The sequence below is a fragment of the Cylas formicarius genome, unplaced genomic scaffold (assembly GCF_029955315.1).
Source record: "Cylas formicarius isolate icCylForm1 unplaced genomic scaffold, icCylForm1.1 PGA_scaffold_7__23_contigs__length_41026272, whole genome shotgun sequence".
Lineage (NCBI taxonomy): Eukaryota > Metazoa > Arthropoda > Insecta > Coleoptera > Brentidae > Cylas > Cylas formicarius.
This window is the reverse complement of record NW_026844352.1, coordinates 28,733,229-28,758,851: the sequence shown is the minus strand read 5'-3', so window position 1 is coordinate 28,758,851 and position 25,623 is coordinate 28,733,229. Positions and strand designations below refer to the sequence as shown.

Sequence of the window (25,623 nt, the reverse complement as noted above, 5' to 3'; positions counted from 1 at the left end):
TATAAGCAACAGAAACCGTACATAACCTCAATTTCCTAACCCCCCCGCAGCGGGGGCCCCCCGCGCGTGGCGTCCTAGTGTCCCCCCTGTCTACCAGAGTGCGCTCCGCCCCCCACCCAGCTTGTGTAGCGTCCTGTTTTGCCCCGGTTCCGCCCGTCGCTGCTAGATGTCGCGCGCTTGTGTAGCGTCCTGTTTTGCCCCGGTTCCGCCCGTCGCTGCTAGATGTCGCGCGCTCCGACCGTCGTAGGCCCCCCCGGTAGAGGGCGGTGACGGTGCGGCGCGGAGACGGTGTGGCGCGGTGACGCGGTGGATCGGGTCGTCGGTAAACAAGTCGAGTGACTTATACAGAGTGTCTCAATAATCACGGTTTAATAAAAGAAAAACTATAGATACAATAGTAAATATTTATTAGCTCATATGTAGACAACGTAATGCTTCGTACAAGCGGTGTTTCTGGTCCATGAGATTTTCTACTTCATCGCGGTCGAGGATAATTTCGTCGCCATGATCCTGTTTCAGTATCAACTCACAGCTCTCTTCTTCGTTCGAATAGGTCACCTCGATACTGCTCCCGATGTAGACTGTTATGTCGTTCCAGAACATGATTTCTCCCACCTCGTCCTCCAGAAAGAACAAAAAATCCCAAAAATCCTGGACTTGAAAATCTATGTGCTTGTTCTTGAAGATGAAACGGACACCTGAATTCTTTATTTCGAAAATCGTGTTTTCATCGATAGTGACCACTTTGTTACACATTGTGACAAACAGACTGACTTCGGTATCAAATTCAAATGTACTTATATATCAACAACCCCCCACTATCGGTGTAATTAAGAGAGATATTTACATTTAGTCAATTTGAATAAGCATTTTGTCAAAAGAAGCAAACAAGCGCACGTAGTTACATATAGCGGGATTAAAATAGTTTTTCGACCTGCCGAGATGTTGTATTCGTTACCGCAAATGTCGTTAACGCCGCCGCTGGTGTTATTGGAATTCTTGATAGCGATCGTTTGCCATTCGCCGTGGTCTTCGTAGCTCCGGTTCGCGAAAACGAAACGTACCTTGTAATTTAAATACGGCTTATCTGCGGTAGTGTTATTCGACAATGTCTCGCTAAAAGTTTGTAGCTTGTCGATTCCGTTGACCTGAGCGAGTTGCATACGCGTCCACGTATCGGGCCAAATGCACCGATTATTATGATTTTTGAAACAAACGAACGCTTCAATCACATCCTTAGGTTTATGTATATAGAAAACGTTTTGTACCACAGCCGACAACAAAACAAAGTGAGCACTTAACAAAACCATGTTTCTAGCCCGAATGAATCTATCCTAGATCTCGGTAACTGCTTTTATAACACTCAAACAATAATGACATTTATTCTGGGGAGGTGCCGGGCCGTCGATATGCATTTTGCTGTCCGGTCTGTTATAGTGAACAAAGCAGGGCAAATGAGTTTGCAATTCAAAATTGTTGCGATGTCGTACTGGTAACTTATGCCACATATTTAACAAATCGTGCGGTCTCACATGCTCCAAGAAATGTTGCACAGGAATCAATTCAAGTTGTTCGGTATCCAAGCTTCTAAAATCGTCGAAGAAAACTAACTTCTTATTCATTGTTGTGAAAGATCGATAACTTTCTTAACAAATCCCTAATTTGTTTAAAGACACTCTCTGTGGGACAATTAATTGCGACAAGACTCAAGTCTATTTCACCGACTCTCGTTAATTTATTCAAAAATTCGTTGTATTCGTAATACGTTTTCTCTTTGAAAAAATACAAATGTCCGTTGGTGTATCGAAACGCGCCCGACAAATCGTCGGGCAGACCCGGAAACAGTTCCGTAGTAAAACCGTGTTCACTCGCACTCAAAGAACACTCGTCTATTTCTGCATAGTAGCGTTTACCGTAAAATATATACGTTCGACCGCCATACGTATTAAAAATAGCGTTCACTGTTTTACCCGCAGGCACACCCAGTCGCTGGACGCTTTGTCGGTCGCCCACTACCGTGAAACTCGGGAAGTGAAGTAAATAAAACGAATCACCGGTGACTACCAAAAGTTGTCCGTTGGGTCTCTGGTAGATATGCGAAATAGGAGCGTAAATAGGGACATAATCTGATATCATTTTAGGTTCCATGTAGACTTTATCACCTAATCTTATTATCCAAACCCATTTGTCGTAAAATAGATACATATGATGGTTAGACGTAACCAAAAATATGGATGGATTTACGTGACACAAATCTGGTACTTTTGTTTCGTTTTTCCCTATCGGAGGTTTCGTAGTTGTGGTAGTAGTGGTAGTTGATGTTGTTGTGGTCGGAGTTGTTACGCGGACGGTGGTTGTGGTTTTTTTACCATATAAACGTTGAAGACCTGCAACATCGTCGTATGACAATGTCTTAGAATTTAAGCTATACCAAGGGTACATAATGGCATTGCGATCGTTACTGTGCGCCAAACCCAACGTATGTCCAATTTCGTGGAACAACACAGTAAACAAGCTCGTTTTTCCTCCGGGCGCAGGCACTTCTAAACCGTAGTACCAATCTTCGGATTTATCCAAATGAACTTCCACGCACTCTTGTTGTTGATTTGGAAAAAATGCATGTCCTAATATGTTACCCCTTCCGTCAAAAGCAAAAGGACAGGATTCGTTCCCTTTACATCTTATGCTTTGTCTGTGGGTAGTATATTTGTCAGACATCAAAATCATTATATCCGGCTCTGAGTAATTTAAGAAAAAATTTAAATTTGATTCATCACTCCATATTTTAAAAACCTCGGTTGCCAGCACTTTTAACTCTTGATAGTGACTGGGCGGTACTTGAATATACCAATTTAAATCCGTTTTCTGCCATCGCGAAACAGTCGTGAAGGCATTTTCTATTACACCACATCGGGGTTTATTTATTAGTTCGACGGTTTCGTTATTAAGAGTACCATCCACCGGTAAATTATAGAAATCCTGAAAATCCATTAGGGCACGTTGCAAACTCGACGCATTGATCTGCGTTAAAGATTCGTTGTCGTTGGGTGAAAGGAATCCGAATTTTTGTAAATATTCAATCACACCTTCCTCGGGCAGCGCGGCGACTATCGTCGACACGTCCGAACAGGTAGTAAAGACAGCGTAGCATAGCAACAAGACTCTCATCTCGTTCAAGGTCAGTAAAATACTAAAATGTATTCGGTTCCTAGCTAATCTTTTATAGGTAAAATAACAAAGAGAAGTGATGAACCAAACGCTTTTAGTCGCTATTTTGCGTGAGATGACGCAGAATATTACTCGAGAAATGGAACGAAAAAAGAATTATACTTCAATAGATTACAGTTTCGCAGTTTGTATTCATATCATAGCATTAGCGTGCTTTATTTTTACGTGTAAATGTATTATTAATTTTTTTGGATTGAAATAAAAAGTCTTATTTAAATAAAGAAAGTTTTATTTCATACAGGGATCCTTGAATACAACCAATTATATAAAAGGGCAGAATTTCTCAACGCGCACATGCGCAGTCTTCCTCCGGAGTGAAACATGCAATGGGCGTGATCCGGTTGAAATTTCGGCGGATTCAACCAATTATCATCATCGAATTTCTCCACGTTAATGACTCTGCATGCGACATCCTCCTGATCCATTTTCGACATTAAAAATTCCATTTTTGATCTTCCTCTCACGTATATCAAGTCAGCATTTTCTATCAGTAGTCCGATCAACGTATCAATGTCGGAATATTGAACAAAACCAGAACTGTATTTGAGACCGTGATGATATTGTTCGAGCCAGCGTACCGTTCTTTTTTCTGCACCGGTCAACGTGCAATATTCACGCGGCGGTTTCAAAACGTAATGACTAATTTGACATCCATTGTAGACAGCCATTTCTTTAACGACAAATCCATCTTCTAACTGGAAGCCTTGAATATCTACCGCAACGATGCGCATTTTTAATATGACTGGTTAAGATTAGGTTCCTCCGGCGGTATTTATGTTAGATTTCGAACAATCTCGCTGAGCGGTAGTTGTTCCACGATACAATCGTGAATGATGATGCAATAGGCACGTGTATTCGCGGGAAATCCCTTTTTTGCTTCGATGTCTAACTTTACGTCGACAGTGCTGGATTTTACACTGTCGTTTCTTCGAGAACAGTCAATGACGAAAATCGCGCAGTTTTTGAAAGCCATATAGTCAAGCAACGCAGTTTTTTCCTCACATCCCTTATAACTGGGGTAGAAATCCGTGTAATTGTGATGCGCTTCCACGAAGTCATTCTTTTCAAAATCTAATCGTAAACGTTCGTGAGGGTAATATTCTCCGTTTAGTGTTAATCTTATATCCGTTACGTCGACGTGATCGAAAAGCGTCGCATTTTTCGCTTCGTTGTCTTTGCGATTTGTTTGAAAAGCGACTATTACGTATCGGGGGCTTTCGATAGCCGCGCACGTCTTGACAGACCAAATTTCTTTGGTAGAGCCCGCGGTTAGGGCAGGATATTCATGAAGTTCCCATCGTCTATAGGGTATCAATATGGGTTGATCTAATCTAATCGATTTCAGCAGAGCCAATTTGATTTCGTCGTTTGGAAATATGTGCTTGACCCTAAGATCGACACTATCAATTTTTAATTCCGCCGTTGTTTTAATTGCACTGGCCGCAACACCGCCCATTGGTTTAATTATCATACAATTTTTGTCATGTCTGGCTCTTACCAATCTTATGGTTTGTTTTCCACAAGTTATCATATTATAATCATTAAATATGTTTAAAAAGTGTCGTAACGGGATTCGCATGCTAAAATGTCCATTTTCTGTATCGTGAATCGCATTTTCAGGGAAATTCCAGCCGGAAATATCTAGATGCGATGAGTCATCTTTCGAGTAACATAGATAACCTCTAATCGTACTAACTATACCCGGATCACGCACGCTATCCACTTCTTTCCCATTCAGCTCGTACGATATAGTTTCAAAAAAAAATGCTCCTGCATTGTTTACAAATTGCACTTGGTCGGTTCCCGTGAGACGTTTCAGCGATCCCTTAATGCAAATAGCAGCGTCGTACATAAGCAGCCAGGCATCTCCTTGATTGATCGTGATCTCAATGGTGTCGTTGTTCAAAAAAGATTTCACAAAGGGATGATAGGTGCGGGTCTCCACGCGCTGGATAGATTCATCAAATTTTGGCTTTCTGTGTATGTCGAATATTTGATTCGATAACATCGTAGCCCAGTGATCGGAGAAATTGTTTGTTGCTCAATGTAAGACGACCTTTACGGATACGCCTCGGTTTTGTTACTAACCCTACCGTTTGGATGTTCGCTTTTTTATATTCACCAGCGTCTCCGATTGAGTTGAAAATCAACATTACGTTAATTTTTTAAGTTCCAATCTAATGATGATTTCTTCACCTCGGAAATTAACCAACTCAAAGTTTTGATCCAGAACCTGTAGGGTAATGTTGTAGATTTGTCGTTTGTTTACTGGCAAGTACGTTAGATATTTAGGAGTTTCGTCGATGGCGTACCCCGGATCGACGGACAAGGCAAACTCGTAAATTGTGTGCGAAGGTCTGTCGTTGTAGAACGCTCCAGACGTTATGTTACTATCTACATGTATCGTTCGCACTTTTATTATATCCACGGGTAAATCTGAGGAATGCATAATATTGGGCTCCAAAATTTTCTGTGAAAACCCCAATAATTTTCCGATACTGTCCGAGTGTTGTTTAAAGTTTACCCCGTATACGGGGCTGTAGATTTCACACTTTATCGTATTATTGTTGGGTTTGATTGATATCTCCTCTATTAACTTTGGGATCGTATTCTTCTCTTCCTTATTTTTTGGCAGATGTTCGTTAATGTAGGTTTCAATGTCGCTAATTTCATAGGACCCGGTCGGAATTTCAATTACGTTTTCTTTATTGTTACCATCGAAGTAGTAAAATTTATTCGAACCCTTATCTATGTTGGGAATGTTGTTGTAAGAGTGGAATCCAATCAGCGCTAAACCGTACTCTACATCTTCATCCAACTGCAGCGGATTGACAAAGTCGATGGATAATGTCGACGTGTTCCCTTTTAACGTAAATATGATCGACATGTTGACTGCTTATAGGTCCGCGATTTCAGTCCTTTTTATAGAGAAATTGCAAACACAAATGACCGCAATTGTATTGCGTAAACTTTTGATATCTATCGTGATTATAGTAGATATTGGCGCTGTTGCCGAAATATTTAACAAGTTCCGCGGGTGGTTTAAGGTTACCGAAACTGTCAAAATACTCAACATCGTTTCCCTTCCTCTTTTTGTATGCTACCCAGTGGGTTCCTCTATTTCGACGAACATCCAAATTTACGATTCCGCATTCTTGCGATCTGATTCGACGGGGTAAACTATCTCGCATAAAAACACCCCTGAAGTGAGGAATTTTTAATTTGCGCGCCAGAGATATTAAATCGACGTCGTATAGAGCCCTTCTGGGTAGCTTTATTGGGAGTTTTTTTGTTTCTTCAGATAAAGACCGAATCCGCCGCGCGGACTCTTTTTCAAGAATAGACCCGATCCCTTTTTTCCAATCTCTTCCATAGCTCGGTTATGGCGGTTGGCCTCTTCGAGTTTCTTTCGTGCGTTTTTCGCATCGATGACAGTTTTAGCGATAGCAGCGGCTCCGCCCGAGAGCGAACCTAAAGCCCCTAGCGCTCCTAATAACGGTAAAAGTGGTAAAATACCGCCCGATTTTGATTCGAACGGTATAATTCTAGGTACCATAATTTTTTTACGTCCTCCCGCTTTTCTTACAGCGGCTCTGCCAGCTCGAAGCGCTTCCAGTGCCGATCTTCTAAGCATTTTAGGGTTATCGATATGAAACAATTGTTTCTTCTTTAATGCATTGCGAACCTTTTTCACGACACCCTGTCGAAACGAAACAGAGGGACGCCGTTGTTGACCCATACCGAGCTTACGTTTAGTTTTCATAGTCGCGGTGACAAAGAATGCGGCAGCTTTTTCACCAAACTTTGCGTCTTTAGATTTTACTCGCTGCCACGCACGCGTTTCCAATTCTTTATCCGCTTTATGACGTTCGTCTAACGATTTGTTTTGCGAATAGGCAATGTCGTGTACCTTACACGCAGCGTCCAAAGGATTCACCCCGCTATCGCCTCGGTTCAAGCGTTTTTCCAATTTTGTACCGGGACCGCAAAACTGGTAACCCGGAATGTGTACTTCAAAAGGTAACTTGTTAATAAGCGTGTTAACGAGACCACTTCCGGACGCGAAGCATAACATACTAATTAAAGGAAATTGCTTGTGTCGTATATATATATACGAGGTGTCTCGAATAAACATTGTAGTCATGCGGGTGGTGCAGCAGAAACTCAAGCTCCCCATCGATAATTTAGATTTGGTTTGCGGAGATGGTTTCTTTAACAAAAGCAAACACGGTCAACTGCTACCCAATTCATTTAGGGCGGTGTTTTGCGGACCTAGCGGTTGCGGCAAAACCAACACCATGTTAGCGCTACTCTTTAACCCCAACGGGGCAAGTTTCGAAAATGTTTACGTCTACTCAAAGTCGTTGTATCAACCAAAATATCAACTGTTATCTCGCGTATTGAGCAATGTCAAAGGAGTTGGATATTATCCCTACAGTGAAAGAGACTCGATAATCGACCCCAGCGATGCGAAAGAGAATTCTCTGTTTATTTTCGACGACGTGGCGTGCGACAAGCAAGATAAAATTCGCGAGTATTTTTCGATGTGCCGACACAAGGCCATCGACGCTATTTATCTCTGTCAGACATACTCCAAGGTACCCAAGCAATTGATACGTGACAATTGCAATATTGTCGCGTTGTTTAAACAGGATGACATGAATTTACGTCACGTTTATGATGAACATGTCTCACCCGACGTTTCATACGACACGTTTAAACAAATTTGTTCCGAGTGCTGGAAAGAAAAGTACGGCTGTTTGATAATTGTCAAAGATTTCGACGTAAAAAACGGACGCTACCGCAAGGGTTTCGATAAATATATAAAAGTCGATATTTAATTGTCGATAGAAACAGTCATGAAGGCGACGTCCGCCGACATCGCCGACGCGGCGCTAAAAAAAAAAGTAAACGAGTTGTCTAGATCTATTCGAAAGAAGTATTTAACATTAAAATTGGGTAAGAGCGAAGAGGATGCGTCAATTCGGAAGCTTTTCAAACCCGTCAGCGAGCCGCTAGAACGTATAGCAAAAATAAAGCTATCACCGTCACCGGCAGAAATAAAAACTGAACGTCGAGGTGTCAAGCGGGAACACAAAAAGGAACCGAACGAAGAAACAAAAAATAAGGTTAACGTATCATTTTTGCCTATGGAAGAAATTCAGGAAACGCCGGATCCCAATAAGAGCGTTGAGATGCAAAATATCGATGAGGAGGAAGATGATGTGTTTGACACATCGAGCGTGGCCAACGCATCCCTTCAATCATACCTGGAACAATATCCAGAAATTTCCCATTCATATATTCAAAATTTATGGGTAAAATCGCCCGACACCGATATTGTTTACGGACCCGTTTACGACAAAATATCATCCAAATGGTTTCTCGGCAATAAATCGCTGGATTTTCATCAAGGATCTGGCGATATTATTGTAGACGGCGAGAGATATTCCGGTACCCGCGGCTTGTATAATTTGGTGTTTTTGAAAGATCCCATAGCATACACAAAAGACGATTTGGCACAATATAAAAAAATAATGGAGGCTACCCAGGTGCACAGGGACGCGATCGGACGTTTGAAAGGCGCATCGACTGTACCAAAATATACCAAGGTCATCCGACCCTTAATAAAATCTCAGTCGCGTTCGTACTCGTACAGCGGTCAAGGTTATAATATGCGTTATAATGACGCTCCTACTGAATATGTATACTGGGACGACGTCAATGAACTCGTAGAGCGTCTGAAATTACTAATCGCGTCGAAACACGCAGGCAACACGTCTCATGATAACGAAATAGTTTCAATCGTTGAAGAGCTAAAAGAATCAGGTTTTATACGTTAGTTTAACGATGAGTCTGGACAAGTTTGGACGTTCTAGCGCGCTGCGACGACCCTTCACTAATACTGTGATTAGAAGCGCCCTCGACTATATGCCAGACGGAAACGTCAATATGAACAATTTAAAAATTTGCAATGTCCAAACGCCTAGCGACGACGGTGACGTGGCTAACAAAAAATATGTGGATGAGACAAGTAATTTATTAAAAATTGCATTGAGAAAGATTATTGGACAGAAACTCGAAGCGTACACGAAAAGATTACAAATTGAAGACAAAACTAAATTCTCGCGTCTTGAAGAACAACTGAAAATGAGTAGCACTACACTCGAAAATGAAATTATGCAGTTTCGCGAAGTTTTCCACCAAAAGCTAAGCGAAATGAGCGCAAAGAAAGATTTGGAAAAGCACATGACAAAAGTCGCCGTTTTGTCACAGCAATTTCATGATATTGTAACCAAAATGGAGCGACTTACGAACGAAAATGAGAATATAATGAAGGTATTGAAACAAAGGGTTTTAAATCCTCCATCGCAACCGAACACACATTATGAATAAAGAGAAGGTACAACTGGTTCGAGAACTGCACAAGCCGGCACGCAGAAATTATGCTCGCCGCCGGACTATAATACGAGGGATGGATGACCTGTGGCAAGCGGATCTGGCCCAATTAGATCGCTACAGCAAACAAAACAGAAATTTTAAATTCGTGCTGGTTGTGATAGACTGTTTCTCAAAATATGTATGGTGTCGCCCGTTGAAAACCAAAACCGGGGTCGAAGTCGCCAAGGCGTTTTCCAAAATTCTCAAGGACGGACGGCACCCTCAAAACTTGCAAACGGATCTCGGTAAAGAATTTTACAACGACACGTTTCTGAAACTTGTGGATAAGCATAAAATTAACCACTATAGTACGTATAGCATAAAAAAGGCCTCAATTGTCGAACGGGTGATACGTACCCTCAAAGAGAAATTGTTTCGACATTTTTCTTTACGCGGGACGTACAAATGGATCGATGTGCTCGCCTCTATCGTTGATGAATACAATAACACAAAACATAGAACGACGGGTACGAAACCCATCGATGTGAGTAAGAGCAACGAAAAGAGAATTTTGAAAACCGCGTATAGTAGCATAAAAATATTCGGTCCTCGTAAACTTAAAGTCGGCGACATCGTTAGAATCAGCAAAGTCAAGCACGTTTTCAACAAAGGTTATACACCGAATTGGACCACGGAATTGTTTAAAATTGTTAAAGTACGGGTTACTAACCCCGTAACGTATTTGCTTCAAGATATGCAGGGTAAACCCATAATGGGCGGATTTTATGAAGAAGAATTGCAGAAGACAGTTAACCCGGACTTATATCTCGTCGAAAAGGTGTTGCGCAGACGAGGCAATATGGTTCTCGTGCGCTGGTTGGGATTGGATAAGTCGCACGATTCGTGGGTAGACAACGTAGACGTTTTGAAATAAATTTAGTCTCGATTTAGAAGTTCTGACATAAATACGTGTATATGATGGCTCAAGAGAAAATTGTGACATCCAACGAATTGTATAATTTATTGGAAAATTTCGAGTTGCAATTTCCTTCATCAGAAGTGCTCCCGTCCAGCTTCGTTCCTGTAGAGCAACAAACCAAAAAATCTGCGACCAAACGAAAACAAAGTGCGTCGGTCGTATCCCGCAAGAAGAAGAAGAAAACTACCACAAGTGAAGCGTTTGCAGCTCCAACGTCATCCGCTGATTGGCTCGAAGTGTTCACGGACGGTAGAGAAAAAAGTGTCATTTGTGAGGCATTCAATTTAAAAAGAAACTTGGCGTCTCAGTTGTCGGGATTAGAGTGCAATATCAACGAAATTGAAACACAAATTGCGCTTTTTAATACAGACTTGCAAGTGGCGCGGATGCAAGCTCAAGAGTGCAAAAGAAAACTAGAACAATTTAATAATTTAGCATTTAACGAAATTGTAAAATAGTAATAATGTATATAATAAATAAATTATACAATTACAAACTTCTGTGTAATTATTATGCGGTGTTGTGGTGGTGGTAAAAAAGAAAATAGCGTCTAAATATATACATGTTTATTCTTGTTGCAATACAATGGAATACAATCAATACATAAAAGTCTTATCTACAGTTACATATGTTATAATAAAACCACAGTATTAATAGTTCAATGGACTATCAGAAAAGCGTAACTTTTTTCCATATTTCCTCTCATCGTGAAGCATTAAATTACATTCATCTTCAGTTTCTACAGTGAACAAAACTTCTTCAAAGCAGCTTTGACACCAAAATTGTTTATCGTGATATACATCATTCAAATTATTTATATCCAGCTGTAAATGATAGTGATCCAATAAAAGTCTAAAATTTTTCTTTTTAAATTTTTTAACTAGTTGAAATATAAAGTGACAAGATTTACAAACTAAAATTTCCGAATATTTTATCCTGTAATAACTGACCCATAAACAGTAAGCGGATTCTCCGTCAAAATCAATGGTTGGAGTTGCCAAAATGCTATTTCTGTAAGACGATCCAAATCTCTTATTCAACAGAATGAATTCTAAATTTAATAAAGAATTGCCATCAGACTGGAGCGCTAATTGTTTAAGGTACTTCCATCTATATTTCGAATAATATTTAAATATTAGTATCGTTAGTTTCCAAGGCAAAGGTGACTCAAGCAAAAAATCAGCACTACACCTAATATTTTCGCAAATTGTTATAATACAAAGGCTTTCTAATGTAAGTTGTTTGACCATAATCTGTAACAAAAATATATTAAAAAATAATTACGGCACTTTATAATGTCCCCACGGAAGCGTTTCATATGAATTCGGCAAAAGATAACGTTTATCGTCTAAAGGACTCAAGGCAACTTTTGTTTGTTCGATGCTAAATACATTGTGAGTGTATGAACGAATGGTTCGTTGAGTGGCGTACTTTTCCCTAAAATTTGTTAAGCATTCTACGTAGTCATCAAATGAAATTTTATTATTTACAATATTGTACTGAATACCCTTTGACTTTTTAACTACCGAACCCGTTAAAATTTTGAAAGTATACATTTTCGACCTTAACCCCGCATAATGACTAATGATGGTGCCATTAGTCTCATCCTTCATCAACCCCAAAACCTTTTTGTTGATTTGCGGTATATTATAGGGATTGTCATTAGGATAATCAGACGTGTCAAATTTTTGTTAAATCGGCCTTAATAACGCTTTCATATGCGTCATAACATTTGATATTATAAATGAAACTGTCCGTATCCATGTATTGAATTTTACATTTTTCGGGACCCAAATTTGGAAGCATGTAATTATAATGAAACTCGTACATGGTCGTTTTCGACAAATCCAATATGGACATTCCAATATAAAGTGGCTTATTAAAGCAAAGTTCCGATTTTTTTAATTCTATAAGCAACAAATTGTTATCAAGTATGGTTCTACTGTGAAATCTAGGACTAGAAATTAAATTTTTCGCACCGTAGCGACCATCCCACGCTTTAACAAATTTAACAATACGATGCTTGCGAATGTTTTCCATTGTTTTACCGTAAGCGGCATTATTAAACAATTTGTATAAATTTATACCAAATTTTGTCTTTGCTTGGGTTCTTAATTTATTATTATGATCGATATAACATTTCAACCAACGAGATTGGTTAAATTTTAATATTTTGTGAATTTTCTTTAGTACGAGACCGTTTTTGAGAGCCTGTTTTAAATTGCGATAGTGTATGACGTATTTTTCTTTATTATACAAAGTAGTCATTAGTTTTGGTAACTTTGAATTGGGGGGCACTCGATGATCGGCACAAAATGGAAAATCTCTATGTGTGTCATGTAATTTCTGCGGGTATTCCAGGTCTACCTCTAGGATATATCCTTGGGAAGATTCATCTGGAATGTTCATGACAGTAAATGAATCAATCTCTTGATGAGACATCCAGTCGAATCCTCCGTAAGGAAGAGGCTCGCACATGGCCTTGCCATAGAGGTTATTGACGTCAAAGTACATGATATAGGAATCATCCCTGGATGAATCGTAGTTGGGCATATATTTATTGTTGGCCTCCGCATATCTACCAACACACACCGAAATTCCACCTCGTATAGCCCGCTCGATAATCATAATTTGGTCAATGTCGCACAACGAAGGATGATCCGTTACCCATTTCAAATTTATTAATGTTAATCTCTAAATAAATAATATTATTTAAAGCCCACCCGGAATCACGTTCCTGAAACTCTGACATTTGATTTAAAATTTTATCTTGCACATTTTCAACAAACCAATCATTCAATTCTGTTCCTAAATCAACTACAGCATTTCCGGTACTCAGATATTTAACATCAACTTCGCCTTGGACATCATTTTTTGCCTTAATAAATTCACCGCAAAATGTGGTATTTACTTTCAGCAATAAAAATTTCTTTAAAATTTGACTAATTTTTTGTTGAAATATTGGACGAGAATCGTTTAAAAATTGAATTAAATCTTTATGAAGTAAATTAATTATGACACCAGTCTGAACTCTTCCCTGGAAACACGACGCTACCGATTCCCATACAACCATTTCATTTGTGTTTGTCTCGCGGCTACTACTTTGTAATCCCAATCCAAAATGCTTATGTTGATAATTAAGAATAATTTTTCTAATAGCTTTCAGATGTTGAATTGTAGTTTGTAATTTTCTTTTTAACCCAATAGATAAATCCTTTTCGTTAGAAACGATTTGGTTGCAAGATTCAATATTTTTACTTAGTCTCCTAAGCCACACATCACTATCTCTAAGAGTGAACTTGTCGGAAATATGCTTTTTTAATTTTTGTAAGGTTAAAATTAAGATTTGCGCTCTATGAATGATCTGCTTTACGCGCATCGTGGTTTATTAAATATATAACAGTAAATAAGACTTACCCTGTATAATATGTTGATTAATTTTGAATTATTTTGAATTTCTTTAAAGAGTTGGGCTTTCCAATATCTTTGGATCCCTCGTAGACCAGTTTGTACTGCCCCGACGCAAAGTGTTCTAGTCTCGGACGGAAAGCTTCTGTCACGCGAGTAGGAAGAAATACTACGGAATTTTCTAATTGCAGCAACACGGAATTGCCAAATTTTGTATTAACAATTTTGGCTCTAGTAATTTTAAACGGAACGCCTATCGGCAATTCATGCAGTTTGACAATCGGCTGCTCAAAATCACCTTCTGCAAGACAGGTTTGATTCAGTTGACTTAAGTCCATCTATAAATTATTATTAATTATTTTATCTCAAAATAAAAAAAATAAAAAAAACTTACGCTTAAGATTGCTGCTATTCTATTTGCGGTTACGGGTTGAGAGTACTAAGATGATCTTTAAGACCTTTATAAAATAATAACAAATGTTAAAGAATTAAAATAAGACAATAAAAAAGGTACTTACTGCTTTTTTGTACGAACACCAAACCACTAAGTTAGCTTCCACGTTGCACGAATAATACCAAAAACAACTACTGACAAAACAGAGAAAAATGAGATGTATTTATACGGTGCGAGAATACTTTCTAAAAGTTAACAAACGAAGACACCTCCACATGCGTTGCAACAAATTTTTCCCATTACGTTAATCCCACGGAGCAAATATAAAGGGGGCAATTAATTATTATTCTCAACAAGCAAAACAACTCGACATTTAGACTCGGCGCGTTATGAAATTCCACATCCCATACGGAGATTGTAAAAAATGAAAGCAAGTTGGCCTTGATCTTTTGCGGCAACATACGTTCGTCCAACGTCCGAAGCGGTTGCGTTCCCGTGTGAAAGCGTGTTGACCTTGAGACTCCTACCTGCACGGTTGTCTGGCGACAACATCGCGTCTATTCAAATCGGCGTTGGTGCTTGTGGGTAGAAGACCTTTTCGACTTTTAATTCAACCATGGAAGGGAGTGCATGTGTATAAATACGTTGCATGTGTATTATAGACTATATTCAGTGCAATGAATACAGAAGTGCGATGTCCATTTCCCTACGACCCTACAACTGGTAAGTTTTATATTTTAATTACCTTTATACAGTGCGCGTCTTTTCTTGTGGGTTTCAGTTTGGGTTATCACTTTTTTGGTTAGTTTCTACCTGTTTTTAAAATATGATACTCATCTTTTTTACGTTGCATAATAACCGATTTAAATTGAGTGTTTTTAATATCTTTTAAATGACAGTGAATGGAAAAGGGAATTTTGGCTTTTAAAAAATAAACAATTTTTAAATTTGTTTCAAAAATGTGCGTTTTATGGGGAAAACGCGAAATATGTTTTATTTTTTGTACTAAAAAATTGCAGTTTGCCTTTTTGACAATAATAATCGAATTAAATTGAGCGTTTTTAATATCTTTTAAATGACAGTGAATAGGGAATTTTGGCTTTTAAAAAATAAACAATTTTTAAAATTATTTGATGACCCCCCACTTACTGAAAGTTTTGTTTCAAAAATGTGCGTTTTATGGGGAAAACGCGAAATATATACATTTTTTTGTTTATTTTTTGTACTAAAAAATTGCAGTTTGCCCTTTTGACAATAATACACTTACATTTAAATGACAGTGAATTGAAACGTGAATTTTGGTATGCGCGTATAACTTAAAAAACAATTTTTAAAATAATTTGATAACCCCCCTTTTTGGAAGTTTTGTTTAAAAAAAAAAATGTGTGTTTTATAGGAAACGCTACATATCATACTTTGTTTTGTTCTAGAAAAAATCGCGGTTTGTCCGTATGACAAGTCGCATATTATGTTGGCGCATCGCTTAGGGCGTCACATATTCAAATCACACAAAGAGTACCGGGGGTTAGAATTCCCGGTACGACATGAAACGACAAGGGAACATCACCAGCAGCAGGAGCAACCCGGTGGATCAAAAGAAGAGCAGCAGGAGTACCCGGGTGGGTGGTCGACGGAGTGGGACGGCGAGGAGTGCACTTCGTATTTAGATTTCCTCCGGGAACGGGAAGAAGAACAACGCAAGGAACAGGAACAATGGGATGGTCGACTGAATCGACATAAAAAGAAGAAGAAACTCCTCGCCAGACCAATTTTATAAATAAAATAAAATAAAATGTATTAAAATTCAAGTTTATTTAATTATCCTCCCGATCCACCGCGTCACCGCGCCGCACCGTCACCGCCCTCTACCGGGGGGGCCTACGACGGTCGGAGCGCGCGACATCTAGCAGCGACGGGCGGAACCGGGGCAAAACAGGACGCTACACAAGCGCGCGACATCTAGCAGCGACGGGCGGAACCGGGGCAAAACAGGACGCTACACAAGCTGGGTGGGGGGCGGAGCGCACTCTGGTAGACAGGGGGGACACTAGGACGCCACGCGCGGGGGGCCCCCGCTGCGGGGGGGTTAGGAAATTGAGGTTATGTACGGTTTCTGTTGCTTATATCGGCACTATACATCTACTGTCTTGTCCTCCACTCCGAAATTCTTCTTGATTCCATCAAAACTGTCTCTTATTGATGGTTTTGCAAGAAAAACCAATTCTACGTACGAACGCATTCAAAGTCTCTTGGCAACATTCAATGTTCAAAACACTACGCGACTCTTCTTGTAAAGTTTTAATTGTTAAAACAATATTTTTCTGATACGCATCATATACTAACTTCCTGATTATTTCGGCAAGGTGCATTTCAAGTAGACTTTTTGGAATTCCACGATGCTGCAGCGTTTTTCTTTTTTGGACTCACAACACAACTATGTCACGCACTGTGGCATACGGTATTTTAGTCATTTCGGATGTTAATTTAAACAGAAATACATTTAAAATTATAATTTTGAATTTGAATTTGACAGATGTTCATCATCAACGAAGCTGGACATCGCAACTGACTATCAGAATTAAATGATTGATTAGGTAAGAATTAAGTTGTAAAAAAATGTATACGGTACCTCAATAAAAATGGAAAAACAATTGAATAACAGTAAGTTGGCAATTACTAATTACAATCACAAGACGGAATGGAAATAACTCCAAGGCTTCGACGGCTAGCAAAATACTGTTTTATAAAACTGACAGCCTACTCCGATTTCACCAACCCCCACAAATTTGTTGTGATTACTTGTCATTAATCCACTGTAAAAAGAGAAGAGGAAACGGTGTAGAATAGAACCTAACCTAACATGAGAGAGTGTTAATTTAAAATAAGTGTATTCATTATTAATAAAGTTATTTTAGTTTAATACATCCGTGTGTTCATAAATTCACAATAAAATTAACTAATAGCGAAATTGGGAAAACATCCATTATAAATCAATTATTGCTTTCCTAGAAAAATATTGTAGAGTTACTATGATAAACCCTTAAATTGGAAATTAGTTTAAGATTTCTAATGTATTTTTAGTATAGGGGATCAACCGATCTCATAAGAAAAAATTCAACTTGAAATCGAACTACCTATAGTAAGGACTGTTTCAGGCAGATTTATAAAATGCACATTAACATGAATTAATATAACAGTTTAATCAAAGGCAATTTCCCTACTCTACTCCCTACTGCTTTCTACTACTCTCTTAAAATTCAACAGTCAGCACGGCACAGTTCTTGTCGGCTAACATCTTAAATACGGTCCTGGCTTGTGGTACACGTGCTGAAAAGAATGGCCCATTCCGCTCTACAACAGGCGGCTCTTAAACTCATTCCGAAGTCAAAATCATAAAATGTTGTAAAAACCGTATATAGTTTGGTGAACTTTAACATGATTTGGCAACCCACAAGACATAATCTAATTGGTGCCCTTATTATTTCCCGCCCACGCAGCGTTTAAAAAACACCATATATGCAGGTATGCTGTATGGAAATTTGTAATGTATAAAGGTTTCAATTATTTCTGAAAATTTTGTGAGAAAGACAATATAATTTTGACAGTTGACGGGCCTTTATTTTGGATTTGACGTTGGGCGACTTATTAAATCAAGCTTTCTTTGACAAGACTTCTTTTGAAACTTTGATTGACAAGTTTGAAAGGCGCAATGATGTTTATTTGAGATTAAAAACACAAAGTGAATGTCGCCTTTTCAAACTGACAGTTTAAAAGCAGTACAAGCTGATGTATACATAACAAAATACAAAGGAATCGAAGTCAATAATTATTAATAATTAATAATTAATGGAAGAACAATGACAACAATAGTGGTATATGGACTCAACATTCAGCATAAAAACATGCTCTCATTATACGTAATAATAATAGGCAACTATAAAAGTACTAATGTGTACTAAAGTGTAGTAACTTAATGTTTCATCAATTTTGGTTTAACTCTATAGCAAACCTTTTATTCCGGCCTTGAGGCAAACTTTTTAATTCACCTATTCAAAGTCGCGGAAAAAATGAAATAGATGGCGACGAAAAACATACACAAAAACCAAGCTTTAAGCGTTATTGCGTCCTCAAATATTTAAAGTCACTTTATCCGGAATCAGCATTTTGAAGAATCGAGCAAACACACTTTGTTGCCGCTATCGTTTCGATCGATAACGAACGTTTATGGACCCTTTCACCGCGTGCCCTTACAAAAAAGATTGCAATCTGCAAAAACAAATTTGCACAGGGCGAAGAAGACACTAAAAGCGATGCAAGTGAAAGAAACAATTTCAGCTCGAGTGTTTACGATGCCTTTATGCGATGCGTTTATTGTGGTCCTTGAGATATTTGGGAAGCTGTTGAAGCATGAGCGCCAAAGTATATGAAACTTATATTATTATATTATATATACATACTAAAAAATAGATAAATATTTCATTTCTTGGACGGTTTTTCCAAATTAGAAATAACGAAAAACAAGAGTGTTTAAAATTTTATAGCTTTTTGGTTGCAAACGCTAACAAAAGCCAATAAACTTTAAAACTTAACCAACTATTTAATACAGTTTCATTTTGCTGCAACTGGCCTTTCATATCCTGCAGTTTTGAAAAAATGTTGATGAGCAACATTCGAAACTCGGTTTTCAACCAATAAGTCCTACCATTTCGGGTGCAGCTCATTCCTTTCTCTCTGTTCACTTAAAACAAATATTGATGGTAATTGCTCCCACTAACCAATAATAATCAACTTGTTAATTCTATTCGAAAAAATATTTTTCTTCTTAAATGTGAAAAAGAGGGAATTAACTATCTGCAGCAATATATTTTCATTGCACAATATAGAAATATGGAAGTTTACTGTGCAATATTATTATGTAAATCAGCGCCCAGGGAGGTCGAATTTTGAGTAGCTCCGATAGTTTATTTTTGATTGGCTATTTTGTCGTTGGTCTAGCGGGTCGCGGATCGTTGGATTCCTTTTAATAATCGATTAAGTGATTAGTTTTTTTTTAATATTTATTTTTTACGATCTCTGACAGGTATAACGGTAAGATTTTTAATGCAGTTCGAGCAGAGGACAAGTATTCCAGTATAGCTTCTAATTTGTTTTAAAAGTTGTAATAACATTAAAATTGAAATTGAAATCCGCATTTGATCGCGTTGATAATTCTATTTTCTAACTGTCTCTTGTTTTCTCCTTGAAACGTAGTCCTCAACTTATTAAGTTGTTCGTCGTTCATGCTTTCGATAGCCACGGTGTCCGAGCTTTCGGAGTACACGGTAGGTATTATCATCAAAGTCATGATCACTCCAAAAGGCCAATATTTGCTCCAATGGTCGATTAGCGTTGAACGGGGAAATATTTTTAAGGGGTCGCTTCCTAATTTTCTTAAGTGTTCCGACAGGGAGTCGTAATATATATCGAAAATGTTTTTTAAACTTTTGAAAGCTTCTTCTGAGCATACTGTGAACAAGTGATAAGACAGGTCCATCATCGGACTCGCCAATTGACTGAACTGAAAATCTATCAGTTTCACACCTACCGGATTTTTCTTTTCTTCATTCTGGAAAAGAAAGTAGACTTGAAATAAAACATTTTTAATAATTTATTCAATCTCGCCGAGCTATAAATACCTGTGTACGGTATTATCATCATATTAATATACATCAAGTCTTTATTTATATCAACGACAGTTTTGTGAAAATGTTTGCACGCCCGTTCTAGATGGTGAGTGACAGTCACGAATCGGTTATTAAATATCTAAAGTGTAAACGATAGGCATCAGTTGCATGTAATTTTTTTTTAATCCATGCTTTCGTTCCTAATCAGATTCGTGAGTAAAATGTTCGTTGTTCGTTGTTAAAAATCGTTTGTTGCATAGTATACTATATACTGCGAAAGAGAAAGCTTACTTATATCACTTGCGATATATTCGGATAAATTCGGATTTGTTTTCAGATTTTCAGAAATAGGATTATTTGTTCCAGGTAGTTCAGAAAATGTTTGCATATCAAAATCGATATCGAAAAGTGGCGCGGGCTCTGTTTACAAGGCTAAAACTTTATATGTCGGTACATATAAGACTATAAATTAATATCACTCGGAGAAGAAAAAGTTGTCTACCACTATAATTGTATAAATTATAAGTCTGAAGAGAACAACGTCACCTTGTACTTTCCACATTGGCAGTTTTACCATTTGCTTCTATTTAAAAAAAGGTTATTTGATGCTTTTTTCGTACAGTTTTAGATGATTATTAGATTATTATTTTATAAAAATATTTATTAATTGCGAATCCTTTTTATTAATCGATTACTAGGTGTTATTAGTAATACTAATTAAACCCAATTTATTTCATTTATTAACAAATTAATTTAATCAATCTCAAGTTAAAGGTAGGACACGTCATTCGGTATCGATATGGTTGAATAGAATTGGCCAGCTTTTAAACAGTGCAACGGGGCGTGAATCTAGTTTTATAAGAGGGCGTCAGGAATTTATTCACTGCTCAACCAATCTAAAAAGATGTCCAATTTTGTAATCTCGGACCTACCATCAAATACGAAATGGTTCCCAACTGCTCCAGATAAACGTGTACTCCTCCCTTAAGTAATGGTAATGAGTGGGGCGATCAAAACAAGAACCTTTGAGAATAAATGTATCGTAATATTAAATAAAAATTAAAATCAATTGTTATGGCATACTACAAAAAATATGAGTACCATTGTCTAGTTCGATATTGAGAGCGGACGCAACGCAACACGAACTGCAGGATCTATGACGTCATATACCACAGTCGTGCGCCGCATACGTACTCAAAAAACGTACTTCAAACACAAGGGTGAACCACCATCCAATACTTAAAAATTCTCAAATCTCACAAGATATATAACATAATTAAAACACGATGAAACCCTTCAATGAATAACTCAAAAATTAATTGTTCGTACTCCGCCCAAATACTTGTAACTTGCAACGCATTGCCGGCAAAATGCTGGACCACGCTGAGCCAAACAGTTGGGGAAGATAACCATGGCCATTCGCTCATTACCGACGTCCGTGCAGGATTTTGTTCTTTTGGTCACAAACCAACACGTAAAAAAAAACTATAATCAAACATTTGTTCCCAGATTGTAAAAAAGGACTTTGATCGATAACAAAAAAACAGCCTCACCCGCTTTCACCGCGGACCATCTGGGCCCTTCCGGCCTTTAACCGGCGTGTATGGCAAAAACAGAGGGGCCGACACTGTAAAACCTTCACAAAACACTTAGGAAACAAAAACCACGTGATTGAAACCGATATCATTTTTTTTGGGACAATTACAAAGGATTCCGTCGGGAGCGAGCAGAGGTTAAACCGCCATGTGCAATGCTCATGACAGAATCTGCACGGATTACCCATCACGAGCGAGCACATAGTGGCCCACAGACTTAAAACGACCGAATAAAAAAGTCCTTCTGAATATCCTTATAGTAAAATATCAAGTCAATCTCAATATCTATTTTTAGAGCGGCAACTATATGGATTTTGCGATTCGATGACCCTGAGGACACCAATCAGGACAGAGGAGCACAGCTCTATCCGCAGTGCATTCGAACTACCGCCACCTGTTTGACAGTTAAATGGAATTTGAGGCCACTTGTAAACACCAGCGTAAGATAACAACGGCGGTGACGCGTAAGATTGACTCCCACTAACAAAGTCAATAAAGCATGCACTCAATAGAACCTACCGCCGGCCAAAATTCGAGCTTGACTATTACCGGACTGAGAACAACATCAAAGGCCAGGGTAGTGCAGGCTAGCAACCTCTTACAGGAGAGTATGCTAAAATGCGTCAACGAGTATAGTAGCTAAATACAGACAGGTGAAGAAGTGTAATTAACCCTATTCAAATACACAACTAGCCCTATGGTAAGCCCACATTAATAGATATTATTTGTAGAGAAGGCAAAGAGACAGTGGTAGCAAAAGATGTACACAACAAGAGCATGGGATATATTTTGCTGGAACTAAGCAGCTGTAAAGTTGGTTGTAAATCTAAAAATGTAACATTACATAGTTAAAAGTTTTTTAAAATTTTGGGTACTAGTAAGCCTTGTGGAGAAAGGTCGCCTTGGCTTTTTTGATTTATCCAACTCCAACCTTATGTACTACTGTAGATATATGATCAAAACTTACCAGATCTATATTTATATATTATAAAAATTTGTAATTTTGCCACATTAAGTAACTCTTGATAAAGTATCATGCTAATGTTAAAAATTAAATAAACAAATCCTTTTATAGCATTACCTCGTACTTAAACAAAATATTGTTATTCCAACAATCCCCATGAATGACAACTCGGGGCCCCACTTCCAGAACAACAATTTCATGCCAAATGTCATAAATCTTGCCATTGAATTTCTGTTTGAATTTTCTCAGCAAGTCTAATTCATTATTGTCTGTCAGTATTTTGGCGACATTTTCTTCTGCTTGTCTGAAAATTGTTTTATATGTTTCTGTCTCGCCGAAGACCGGCCATAATTTCGGAGTGTTGGACAGCTCCTCAAACAGTTTCGGATTTTGTTCAGCCAAAGCCAGTGAAGTAGCATGCCACTTTCCATATGCCTCCATGGTAAGTTTGATATGAGCGACGTCGTGAGGAAATGTTTTACTGCGGACATCGTACCCAATTGCTTTCTAGTTTTGAAGTGCTATTATTTCGCTATGGTCTGATATCAATGTACCGAAACAATTAGGTTGAAAATCAAGAGGTTCTAAGTTCTTCGCCTTCAAAAACTGCTGGAACGCAGGAAATACGTTCTTATACATGTGAATTTCCCGTTCAAATGCAAACCGTACTGGGAATTCTTTTCTTAGTTCTTCGCTTGTTTTGCCGACTTTGAGAGCTAAATGGTATGTGCGCGTTTGCTCATTTTTCGGCGTCACTTGAGCGAATATTATCTCACCCAGAAAACCGTCACCATTTTCCGTACTGCAGCTATAGGTCAGCTCGAAGTTGCCTATATTACGGTTTGCAAATATTTTCTCGATAAATTCGCGGACCACTAATTCGTTATTTGTAGCGACACTCATTTTGAATTGTAAACTATCTGGCCAACAAGGGTTCTTATATCAACGCATTTACCTGTGATAACAATCTCGTTTTAGTAACTATAAATGAGCGCAAAGTTTCACAATTTATCGTAATCTTGGCATATCAGCACAGGCACTGTCTCATGTCTCAACCCATTGTCAGTATTTGAAGGTTAAAAACGGTAAGAGATGCGAGTTGGACCCAATGTAGAATGTCGGTTTTCAGTAAAATATTGCGAACGGGAAAAGATTTGTAGGTGATTGAATCAGCTTCAATATTGTAATATTTCAGATTTATTCATTATGTGCTTTCAAGTTTCATAGTTTTCCTTAATGGTACTTTTTAGTTTTCTAATTTTTAATACAATGTAATATTTAACAGTGTTGCGAGCCAATTCGGGAGTTGTTGGTAGTTTCTTTCAATATTTCCAGTAGATGACAAAATTATCATAAATGACGATTTAGCTTTATAGGTATAAGATAAATAAGCGGCTCTACTAGGGTAAAAATAGATGCGCCGCAGGTGGCTATTATATTTTCCTAAAGGTATGGATTTTTTGCCCACCAACTAAGTTGAGACATTGACGTAATTTTTCTGGCAAATTGATTAATTTTCATAAGAATGCGACATCAACCTCTGAAATCCGAACATAATTGGCAACACCGAGCTTAGTAATTACTATTGTCGCAGAACGGCCTGTGCCCCTGCCATTCTTGTTTACATTTTTGGGTGTCAATATTTCCTTACGTCTTTCGTGTTTTTGTGATAAAAATGCCCACCCACAGGAAAACTTATGTTTGTGGTTAAAACAGTAAGGAAAAGAATGTGCCTATACACGGGTAAGTGCTGCCTTAAGTACAAGTTAATTTAAAATAGTTAAAGGTGGTTAGATAGGACTCCCGCTCTCAAACTTGTGTAATTAATGCTTTCAATACTTTGTTCCTTCATGAAATTACAGCAAATATGATGTCGTAATAGGATCATAGAGAAACAGTGATGCCTATATCTTTTTCATTTAACAAACTGGAAAATAGACGTACACAAATATTTACATGTGAATTAACTAAACACAATTCCCTACATTTTTAGGCACACCTAAATAGCTACAGGAAGGATGTTTGTGTAATACACACACAATTTGACACTGATTCTGGTTCAATTTGATTAGGAAAAATATAATATACACAACTTGGGAAGAAGAGATCCTGATCAGTCTGCGACTATTTTCCTGGCCCCTGCTTGGTTTGGAAGTAAACTATATCCTTGACTTGTAAGTACTTTTTAGGTTGCGATTAACTTTTTTTTTGTAAACTTGCTTATATGTCTGATTCCTATTTTTGATGTAATAATCACTTATCCAAGTAGTGCCCTTCAATTTAAATTTTATTTAGTTATCAAAAGGTGAAATTGTAAGGAAGCAATGGATAACATTCATTGTCGAAAATGGGGCTGCAAGATAGGCTGATAACTTTAGAAGAACATCCATATGTGGGGATCACATTACTCTTAAGGTAGTAAAGGCTTGATAAAGTAGGCAGTGCAGTGCCTTTTAGGTAGCTATTGTTGTCCGTTGTACATCTGGTTTCTTGTTTTCTGGTCATTCTAGTTGTCAATGGTCAGTGACAGTCCATATTTAGAGTGCCAAATGATCCCTTTTTTTTTCCGAAACTTTGTTTTACTTATTTAACTGTTTCATTTCTGGGGTACATCTAACTCGACTGATTGACATTTACCCATAATTTCACATGCCGGCCATCAGGAAAATATTATTTTGTTGGTAATATGTTACCAACTTTTTTCAGACTAAAATATTGATTTATTTCGATGGAACTTCGTTTTTGGATCATGTTTTTTAAATTTTGATACAATAAACAATATGTTGTTGTTGTATAAGAAAACGAGAGAAATGGGAATGTTTCTTTGAAGTACGAAATGTACATACATATATATATATATATATATATATATATATATATATATATATATATATATATATATATATATATATATATATATATATATATATATATATATATATGTATGTATGTACATGTATATATATATATATATATATATATATATATATATATATATATATATATATATA

General features: G+C 37.8%; 2 protein-coding genes and 1 long non-coding RNA gene across 3 annotated transcripts; 1 reads left to right on the top strand and 2 right to left on the bottom strand.

Moving 5' to 3' along the window:
- Positions 1-12,903: 12,903 nt before the first annotated feature.
- LOC132705561 (uncharacterized) lies at positions 12,904-14,651 on the bottom strand. The gene is made up of 3 exons (XR_009619456.1): positions 14,515-14,651; positions 14,391-14,454; positions 12,904-14,334 (listed from the first exon to the last, which is right to left on the bottom strand). It is a non-coding gene; the product is annotated as an uncharacterized LOC132705561 (long non-coding RNA).
- A 323-nt stretch (positions 14,652-14,974) lies between these two features.
- On the top strand, positions 14,975-16,419 carry LOC132705560 (uncharacterized). Its single transcript, XM_060676212.1, has 2 exons — positions 14,975-15,113; positions 15,821-16,419. The coding sequence occupies exons 1-2, from the start codon at positions 15,068-15,070 to the stop codon at positions 16,165-16,167; spliced, it is 393 nt and encodes a 130-aa protein (XP_060532195.1). The 5' UTR covers positions 14,975-15,067; the 3' UTR covers positions 16,168-16,419.
- Positions 16,420-19,463: 3,044 nt separating this feature from the next.
- LOC132705114 (uncharacterized) lies at positions 19,464-23,515 on the bottom strand. Its single transcript, XM_060675547.1, is given in 2 exon segments — positions 19,464-19,995; positions 22,730-23,515. Coding segments are annotated over 2 exon segments (1,224 nt in total). The 3' UTR covers positions 19,464-19,557.
- Positions 23,516-25,623: the final 2,108 nt, after the last annotated feature.

Coding starts and splice junctions, on each gene's coding strand:
- LOC132705560 (XM_060676212.1), top strand. CDS start 15,068: ATGAATACAGAAGTGCGATGTCCATTTCCCTACGACCCTACAACTG. Junction 15,114..15,820: donor TCCCTACGACCCTACAACTG/GTAAGTTTTATA, acceptor GTTTTGTTCTAG/AAAAAATCGCGGTTTGTCCG.